Source organism: Cornus florida, unplaced genomic scaffold (genome assembly GCF_030987335.1).
Source record: "Cornus florida cultivar Cherokee Brave unplaced genomic scaffold, ASM3098733v1 CherokeeBrave_3.0.0_Hap2_Chr07, whole genome shotgun sequence".
NCBI classification, from domain to species: Eukaryota; Viridiplantae; Streptophyta; class Magnoliopsida; order Cornales; family Cornaceae; genus Cornus; species Cornus florida.
The window spans coordinates 33,173,573-33,184,593 of record NW_026775577.1 but is presented as its reverse complement, the minus strand read 5'-3'; the positions used below and the strand labels follow the sequence as shown (position 1 = coordinate 33,184,593).

The window sequence follows — 11,021 nt, the reverse complement described above, 5'->3', positions numbered from 1 at the left end:
GAAGAAAGGAAAACTTTCACGAACCACCATAATTATGGTACAAGTAACTTATAATGCAATTTATGGCTTTCATAACTCTGATTTATGCATGATAATAATTACTTTATAATAATCGAACTGGGCAACAATAAACAAGAGTCAACAACCGTTGATTTTGATTTAATTTTAAGTTAATAGAGTGAGCAACTGTTTAATTGAAGCTCACCAATCAAATTCTGAGAAATTGTTTCTTGTGAATATTGGTATAATATTTTTTAAATCAACAGTTCGACTCCATTCAACATATTCAATATATATTAAACGTATGCATAATGCGAAATATATATTGATTAGCTAAAAAAATTCAATCCAACAAAAGAAAAAAGAAAACTATAATAAGTTTATTTTAAAAAAAAAATATGCAATAAACAAAATTTAGAGAGAATGGAATTTGAACCTGCATAATGTTTTTGGCTCCAATATTTGGATAATTTTGAGACTGAAGAAAAGGAATAATGACTTATTTAGCTCTTATATAGTAGTTGATGGAGGAGAAAGTAGGTTGATATAGAAAAGGAAATTGAATTAGAGAAGTAGAAAAGGAAATTGAATTAGGGAAGTATACTTTATCCCAAAAAAAATACTCCTTATATATTAAATAAATATATAAATAAAGAAGAAAATGAAAGGGAAGATTTATGTTATTATTTATTTATTTTTTTATTTTGCCGTGCCCTCAATTGAAGTTACTTATGCTAGTTACGGACATCCTATATATGTATTGATATAGATTGGTAGAGAAAGTAAAATAGGCCATTCAAATCATAATAATTATTTATTTAATTTTCTACTTATATTTTGGGAGTTAATTTAAAAAATAAATAAATAAATAGAGAAGAAAATATATTGACAGAGAAAGAGATAGAATCAGCATATCTATATATATATATATATATATATATATATATATATATATACTATTATTAAACGTGCAAAGAGTTTCTATAAAACTCTAACACAAATTACCTAATAAAATTTCAATTACCTATATATATATATATATATATATATATATATATTAGGTCAAACTTATGGCGTGCATATTTTTTCTTTTCTCCTTAAAATTGGTCTCGTAATTTTTTTTCTTTACTTTTTCTTTTTATAAGCATTATTATTATGTTATTATTTTTTTTTCTCTTTCTAATTGATGTCTATGTTTAGAAGTTATTATTATGTTATTATTTTTTTTTCTCTTTCTAATTGATGTTTATGTTTAGAAGTAGTTGATTTGTTTTATTTTTATTTTCTCTTTCTAATTGATGTTTAGAAGTGGTTGATTTTTTTTCTTCATTTTTTTATTTCATTATTTTTGACTCATTCTTAATTTATTATTATTTTGAGTCATTACTGTTTTTTTTTTCCAGAACTATCACTCTTCTTTTTCCTTTAAATTTTTTTTTTATTTTACTCTTTGTAATTATACTTTAGATGGTTCAAAATTTGTTATTCTTAAATTGTTATATTGAGAAGGTTTGATTGTTAATTTTATTCTTTCCTTTTTATTTTTAGAAGCATTATTATTATTTTTTCTTTTGTTTTATTTTTGTTTTTCTCTTTCTAATTGATGTTTAGAAGTAGTTTATTTGTTTTATTTTATTTTTCTCTTTCTAATTGATGTTTAGAAGTGATTGATTTGGTAAGTTTACTTTGGATTGTGATTTTTATTTTTTTATTTTTGGTTCATTCATAATTTATTATTATTTTGAGTCATTATTGTTTTTTTTTTTTCTTTACTTTTTGTTTTTTAGAAGTATCATTATTCTATTTTGTTTAGTTTTTATTTTTATTGTACTCTTTATAAGTTTACTTTTGATTGTAATTTTTTTCTTTAATAAAAGTAAATCTAATTAGACAAGAATTATTAATATAAAAAATATTTATTAATTAATATAAAAAGAGTTTCTATTAAACTCTAACACAAATTACCTATTTAATTACTTATTATGAGTTTTTTAGTAAATAAAATTATAATTATAAAATAATTATTAATATAAAAATATTTTTTAATTGATATAAAAAATAAAATAATTTTTCTTAAACTCTACCACAAATTACCTTTTATTATGATATTTTTTAATAAAAGGTAATCTAATTAGACAAAAATTATTAATTTATAAAATATTTATTAATTCATATAAAAAGTGTTTTTAAAATATTTTCCATAAAACTCTAACAAATATTACCTATTTATCTATTTATTATGAGTTTTTTTAATAAAATAAAATATAATATAATTAGACAAGGATATATATATTTGAAGAAAATAAATAATTTATATAAAATTTTACCACAAATTACCTATTTTATTTTCACTGAAACTCTATCAAATTAGACAAGGATATATTAAAGAATTTCTATAAAGCTCTAACACAAAATAACTAAACTCTAGCACAAATTAACTATTTTATTTTATTTAAAACTCTATCACATATAACCTGTATTTATCTATTTATTATGAGTTTAATAATAAAAGGAAATCTAATTCGATAAGGATATATTTAAAGAAAATAAAATAATTTCTATAAAACTCTATTACAAACTACCTATTTTATTTTCTTTAAAACTCTATCACATTATAGAAGGATATATTTAAAGAAAATATATAATAATACATATAAATAAAATATAAAGGTGTAAAAAATTTTAGAATTTCAATATTTATTTTAGAATTTCAATATTTATTAATTAATATAAAAATAGAACTCTATCACATATTACCTTTTAATTAAAAAAAATCTAATTTTACAAGGAAATTTTAAAATAAAATAAAATAATTTTATAAAACTGTATTACAAATCACCTATTTTATTTTATTTAAAACTCTAACGCATTATAAAAGGATATATTTAAAGAAAATAAAATATAACCTAGGGTCTTCCAAAACATCACAAACTCCATATAATAAATTTTTATATCAATTTAAATCTAATGTATGATTAGTATTATTGAATTTCTATTTCAAAATTTAATTAAAAATTAATATAATTGAATTTCTGTTGTAAATTTAAAATTATACTAAATTTCAAATTTTCTAAAAAAATTCAAATTACAAATTACCTAATAAAATTCAAATCTATACTATTATATATATATATATATATATATATATATATAATTTTTTAAATATTACCTAATAAAATTCAAATTACAAATTACCTAAAAGAATTTATTACTTTGCAAAACTCAAATATTTCAGTATTAAAATAAAAAAATAAATTATTAATTAATAAAAAAATAAAATATAAATACTTCAGTATTAATATAAATATCTAAAAGAATTTATTACTTTACAACAACTCAAACTCTACCACCAATTTCAAAATATTACAGTATTTATTTATTAATATTAAAAAATATTTATTAATTAATATAAAAAGAGCTACAAAAATTACTATTTTTTGTAAAGTTTATTATTACAAGCTTCAAATCAACAATTAGAAAAAATAAAAATAAAAATAAAAAAATAAAATAAAATTATATATATTTATATATATGAAAAAAAAAATTAGTGCACGTGTTGAATGTTTTGTAACTTATAAAATTTTTATTTTCATTCAATTTTTTTAATTGTTGATTTGAAGCTTGTTTATTTTGTTTAAATATATTCTTATCTAATTAGATTTTATTTTATTAAAAAAACCCATAATAAATAGATAATGTGATAGAGTTTTATAGGAAAAAAAAAAAAAAGAAAAAAAAAAAGCTAATTTGTTGCAGATTTTATAGAAATTTTTTATTTTCTTTAAATATATTCTTGTTTAATTATATTTTCTTTTATTAAAAAACTCATAATAAATACATAAATAGGTAATATGTGTTAGAGTTTTATAGAAAATAAGATAATTTATATAAAACACTACCACAAATTACCTATATTATTTTCTTAAAAACTTTATCACATATAACCTGTATTTATCTATCTGTTATTAAAAATAAAATAATTGATATTAAAAATAAAACAATTTCTCTAAAACTCTACCACAAATTATTACTTAATAAAATTCAAATATGTGTTTTAGTATTTATTTATTAATATAAAAAAATATTTATTAGTTGAAAAACATATTACCTCAAAAAATTATTTCAAATTATCTTATAAAATTCAAATTACAAATTACCTAATACTTTTATAAAAGTGTTTTCATAAAATTCAAATTACGAATTACCTAAAAAAAATTGAAAATCCCTAAAAATTTATTTCAAATTACATAATAAAATTCAAATTAAAATCACCTAATAAAATTCAAATTATCTAAATATTTATTTCAAAATAGAAATAAAAAATATTAATTAATTGATATAAAAGAAGTTTTTAAAACAGTTTCAATAAAACTTTAACACAAATTACCTATTTATCTATTTGTAATGAGTTTTTTAATAAAAGGAAATCTAATTAGACAAAAATTACTAATATAAAAAAAATATTTATTAATTGATATAAAAAATAATATAATTTCTCTAATACTCTACCACAAATTACCTTTTATTTTGAGTTTATGAATAAAATGAAATCTAATTAGACTAGGATATTTTTTAAAAAATAACATAATTTGTATAAAACTATACCACAAATTAGATATTTTATTTTCAATAAAACTCTATCACATTATACAATGATATATTTAAAGAGTTTTTATAAAACTCTAACACAAATTATCTATTTAGTATTTTAATGAAAGAAAATCTAATTAGACAAAAAAAAAATTAATATAAAAAAATATTTATTAATTGATATAAAAAGAGATTTTAAAAGAGTTTCTATAAAACTCTAACACAAATTACTTATTTATCAATTTATTATGTGTTTTTTAATAAAAGAAAATCTAATTAGACAATAATTATTAATATAAAAATATTTATTAATTGAATTAAAAAATAAAATAATTTTTCTAAAACTTTACCACAAATTACCCTTTTTTTTTTTTATCTTTTTTCGTTCTTAGTTGGGTACTCACACACACTGTCTCTACTGAGGTTTGAACCCTTGACCAAGACCCACTATACCACATGCCTGTTAGTAGCACAAATTACCTTTTATTTGAGTTTTTTAATAAAAGAAAATCTAATTAGAGAACAATTATTAATATAAAAAGAAATATTTATTAATTGATATAAAAAAAGTTTTTAAAAGAGTTTCTATAAAACTCTAACACATTTGACCTATTTATCTATTTATTACGAGTTTTTTTTAATAAAATAAAATCTAATTAGATAAGAATATATTTAAAGAAAATACAAAAATTTCTTTAAAATTTACCATAAATTATTTTCTATAAAACTCTATGACATTATCTATTTATTATGAGTTTTTTAATAAAATAAAATCTAATTAAACAAGAACATATTGAAAAAAATAAAATAATTTCTATAAAACTCTACTACAAATTAGCTATTTTATTTTATATAAAACTTTATCACATATAACTTGTATTTACATATTTATTATGAATATTTTTGAATAAAATAAAATAATTTATACATAAGTCCACCTCAAATTACCTATTTTATTTTCTTTAAAACTCTATCACATGTAACCTGTATTTATCTATTTATTATGAGTTTTTTTAATAAAAGGAATCTAATTAAATAGGATATATTCAAAAAAAATAAAATATTTTTATAACAGAGTTTCTATAAAACTATACCATTCCCTATTTATGCATTTATTATGAATTTTTTAATAAAAGAAAATCTAATTAGATAAGAAATATAAATATAAAAAATATTTATGAATTGATATAAAAAAATAAATAATATCTCTAAAACTCTGCCACAAATTACCTTTTTATTATGTGTTTTTTAATAAAAGAAAATATAATTAGATAATGATATATTTAAAAAAATAATAATAATTTTTATAAAACTCTATCACAAATTATCTGTTTTATTTTCAATAAAACTCTATCACATTAGACAATGATATATTTATAGAGTTTCAATAAACTCTAACACAAATTACCTATTTATCTATTTATTATAAGGTTTTTAATGAAATGAAATATAATTAGACGAGAATTATTAATATAAAAAATATTTATTAATTGATATAAAAAGAGATTTTAAAAAAGTTTCTATAAAACTCTAACATAAATTACCTATTTATCTATTTATTATGAGTTTTTATATTAAAAGAAAATCTAATTAGACAAGAATTATTAATATAAAAAAATATTTATTAATTGATATAAAAAGTAAAATAATTAGACAAGAATTAGGCCAGCACATCCTGTGATGAACCGAACGTAGATCCAATAAGGAATCCAGAATGCGGAATCCTAACAAAAAAATTAAATTTATATTACTTAAGTTTCTTTTCTATTTAAATCTCACATACCCAATTATTAATAAGATAATTATATAAATAATTACACATTAAATTATTTATTTTATTTACAAAAATATTAGAATAAAATTAAGTATTTAACTAAAAAAAAAAAAAAAGCTTATATTTAAGCATTTAACTATATAATTCACCACATGGAATTAAGAAGGTTACACTTAGTACAGTGATTCATATATAACTATATAATTAAACACATTGAATTATATTTGCCCTAATTAAACTCATTGAATTAAGGAGGCTATAATAGTATAGTAATCCTACATGACTATATAATTAAATACATGAAATTAAGGAGGCTATACTAGTATAGTGATCCTATATAACCATATAATTAAACACATGAAATTAAAAATCTCACACTAGTTTAGTAATCCATATATAACTATATGGTTAAATACATTGAATTAAGGAGGCTAAAATAGTATAGTAATCCTATATGACTATATAATTAAAGACATTGAATTAAAAATCACACACTAGTATAGTTATCTATATATAACTATAGAATCAAACACATTGAATTAAGGAGTTTATACTAGTATAGCGATCCTATATAACTATATAATTAAACACATGGAATTAAAAGTTAACTAACGAGACTATAGTGATCACTGATCAATTGATAACTATATAATAATTGAACTCACGAGACTATAATAATCATTACTTTACTATTGAGACTATAAGAATGAACAGATAAGTATATAGTAATTGAACTTATGAGACTATAGTAATCAATAGTTAACTAATAAGACTATAATAATCACCAATCAATAGATAACTATATAGTAATTAAGTTCATGAGACATAGTAATCAATAGATAATTATATAGTAATTGAGAGACTATAGTAATCAATTGAGTTAGATAATGAAATATTTAATTAAGAATAATTGCTTACATTATAGGTAAAGAAATAAAAAATTTATTATTAAATTAATGTTGCTAATTCCATACACTAATTTTGTGACTTCACATCATCATTTAATTAAGAATAATTGCTTACATTTATAGGTAAAGAAATAAAATATTTATTATTAAATTAATGTTGCTAATTCTATACACTAATTTTGTGACTTCACATCATCACAAATTCACAGGTGCGAAAGTTGTTTGAATTTTAACTTTATATATAATATTAGATTTTATATCAATCAAAAGGCTGTTTGGGGGTGATGGCTTAGTCAGTCATTAAATGTTACTATGACATATTTTGTGGCTCAAAGCAGTGCACCATTCTTACACGCCACCATTTTCAGAAGAGCTTCAGCCACCTGCGCCATTCTCATCTTCTCTCTCTCTTCTTCCTGCACCTGCACCATTTTCATCTTTACTCTCTCTTCTTCCTGCACCATTTTTATGTTACTCCGACCTGTATATTTTTTATGTTGCTATTCTATATACTCTGATCTGCAAGACTGCAACACAAACAACCCTTGAACAGGTATATATATCTTCCCTCTCTCTCTCTGTATGATTATACAACTGAATCAACACATACTTGTATAATTTTATTTTATGCACCTCCAATAAATAATTTTATTCTTTTAAGTTTTCAGAATTTTTTTGATAATTTTATTCTTTTAAATTTTATTATGTTCATTATAATTTATAACAATAGGTATATATAACTTCTCTCTCTCTCTCTCATGGCAGAACTAGTAAGACATACAAAAAGAGGAAGAAGGTCATTATTCATAGAATCAATTGTCTGCCAATAGTCAGAAATCCGAAAGCCACCTTTTAGTAACTTGGGAAGGCGCCAGTTAGAATCAATTGTCTCTGCCAAGAATATAGTAACCATATATACTATTTCCTTTATGCATTCATTGGTTATACAACTGAATTAACTGATACAACTGAATCAACTAATACTGGAATAATTTTATTCTTTTAAGTTTTGAGAATTTTTTTTGATAATTTATTCTTTTAAGTTTTATTCTGTTCATTAAATATATCATGCATTTATATATACACTTGTGCTTTAGAGTTTGGATATAATGTCCTCTCAATCTCAAGGAAAGGCAAACATACGATCATCAAAAGCTATGGGGTCAGAATTTGATGACAAACCATTATGGAATCATGTGAAGGTTCTTAGCCTACCAGTACGTGGAGGTGGAAACAAACCTGGTCTTGTAATTACTGCAACAAAAAGGTTACTGAATCTTATTCAAAAGTCAAAGGTCATTTATTAAAGATTCCTAATCAAGGGGTTGAAGCTTGCAAGTCTATCAATAATGATGTATTTTAAGCATTAAAGAAGGAACATAGCCATTTTGAAAGCAAAAAAGCTTAAGAAGAATTGAATTTGAGAAAGAAGGAAGATTATTTGTCCTTGCCTAAAGGATCAGATTTGTTGCAATGCAAAAAAAGAAGGGCATCAGCTCCAGGAGTGCTGGAAAATGCATTTAATGTAGCACAAAGAGATATGGCAGATAAGCAAGCTGCTCGCATATTCTATGCGTCTGGTTTATCCTTCAACTTGGCAAGGTGCCCTCACTTCAGAAAATATTCACTCACATTAGCCAACAACAAGTTATCTAGCTATACTCCTCTAACATGAGAAAGCACATATGAATCGCAAGCTCCAACCGATAAAAGATACTTGGAAAAAGAAAGCCATGTCCCTTTGTTCTGATGGGTGGTCGGATAGACAACGAAGGCCACTGATAAACATAATGGCTGCATCAGTAGGTGGTGCAATGTTCTTAAAGGCAGTTGATGCAAGTGGCAACATAAATGATGCTAATTATGTAGCAAATATGTTCAAACTCGTGATCAAATAAGTGGGTTCACAAAATGTTGTTTAAGATTACTGATAATGGAAGTAACTTTAAGGCTGCTGGAGGCATAATTGAAGGTATATATCCTCACATATTTTGGACTCAATGTGTTCTGCATTGCCTAAATTTAGCTTTAAAAAGTATTTGTGAACCATCTGAAAATTCACCTCAATTTGCTAAATGTAAGTGGATTGCTGATTTGGTGAGTAGTGTGCAAAATATAAGAAATTCCATTGTTAACCATGGCATGGTACTTTCAATTTTCAACACTTACTCGGAATTGGGTTTGCTAAAAATAACGGAAACAAGATTTGCATTAAGCATTATTATGGCAAAACGCATGAGGGAAGTGAAGGATGCACTTGAGAAGATGGTGATGGATCCAAGTTGGAGAATGTATCTAAAATGAGATGGAAAATCAGCAATTGAAATCAAGGCTAGGGAAGTAAAAATTTCCATTGTGAGTGATAGTTGGTGGGCTAATTTGGAATATCTCTTGGATTTTACTAAGCCTATTGTTGAATTTCTAAGGTTAGCAGACACTGATGCTCCTGTTCTCCATTTGATTTATGATATATGGGACACAATGATTGAGAAAGTTAAATATAGAATATTTGGACATGAAAACCAAGATCTGCTCACTGGCCAATCTAATTTCTTTGACATCATTCACAATATTTTGGAGACAAGATGGAAAAAAAGCAACAATCCACTGCATTGTATGGCTCATTCATTGTTCCCTAAATACTACATTGAAGCTTGGATTGGAGGTGGAAGTGATGGAGTTCCACGGCTCTCACCACATGAAGATCAAGAGGTTTCTTTAAATAGAAGCAAATGTTTCAAACGATTATTTTGCAATCAAGATGATCTTCGAAAAGTTTATATCGAATATGGAGCTTTTTCAAGTGGATTTAGTTACTTTAATGAGCCTCATGTTATTAATGCAAAATTGTTTGAGGAACCAATTTCATGGTGGGCTAATCATAGTGCTTTAACACCAATGTTACAAGCTTTAGCATTCGAGTTGCTTTCACAGCCCGCATCATCATCTTGTTGCGAAAGAAATTGGAGTACATATTCTCTTCTTCAAAGCATCAAAAGAAACAGATTGACTACAAGTAGAGCTGAGGATTTGGTCTTTGTATATTGCAACTTCCGTCTCTTGTCAAGAAAAAAGAAAGAATACAAGGAAGGGTCAACAAAGTATTGGGTCTTGTGTAAGTTCATAAACTTACTTTTAAATTTAAATATCTTCAACAGGACTTTCATAGATATTCTTCTACTACATTTTTTGTTTTTTTATTTTTATATCACTATTAATTTATTTTGTTTAATAGGTGGTGATAGGTTTGATACTGATGATAATACTTTTGGGGAACTTGTGGAGCTTTCCATCAATGAGCCTGAGTTAGAGCTTATGACATTTGATGAAGAGTTTGAAAAGAGTACTACCTTAGGGACTGAACTAACTAAATTCCAACAAGGAATGATGGATTGAAGAAATGAAGCAAAAGATGAACTATACCTTTTGGATTTTGTTTTTCTTATGTTATCTCTTCATATGAATTATGATATAACTTTTGCCTTTTGTTTTAAATTTTTGGAATGTTGCCTTGCAAGTTGTTGGTACTTGCTGACTTGGTAGTTGGTGGCACTTGGCAGTTGGTATTGTTGCTATTGCCTATTGGTAATTTGTTAGTGTCTGACTTTATGATATGAATGATATAATTATGGACCTTATGGTTTAAAGTTTAAAGTCTTTGAGTTTATTATGAAATTCTAAACTCTAAAGTCCTAAGATTCCTAAGTTTCTAACATCTTTGTCTTTAATCTTTATACAGTTCTACTCAA

At 23.2% G+C, this 11,021-nt stretch overlaps 1 protein-coding gene across 1 annotated transcript; it reads left to right on the top strand.

Annotated features, from left to right (window-relative positions):
- Window positions 1-8,957: 8,957 nt before the first annotated feature.
- LOC132316546 (uncharacterized) lies at window positions 8,958-10,668 on the top strand. The gene is made up of 4 exons (XM_059815022.1): window positions 8,958-9,137; window positions 9,223-9,563; window positions 9,699-10,387; window positions 10,508-10,668. The coding sequence occupies exons 1-4, from the start codon at window positions 8,958-8,960 to the stop codon at window positions 10,666-10,668; spliced, it is 1,371 nt and encodes a 456-aa protein (XP_059671005.1).
- The last annotated feature ends 353 nt before the right edge of the window (window positions 10,669-11,021 follow it).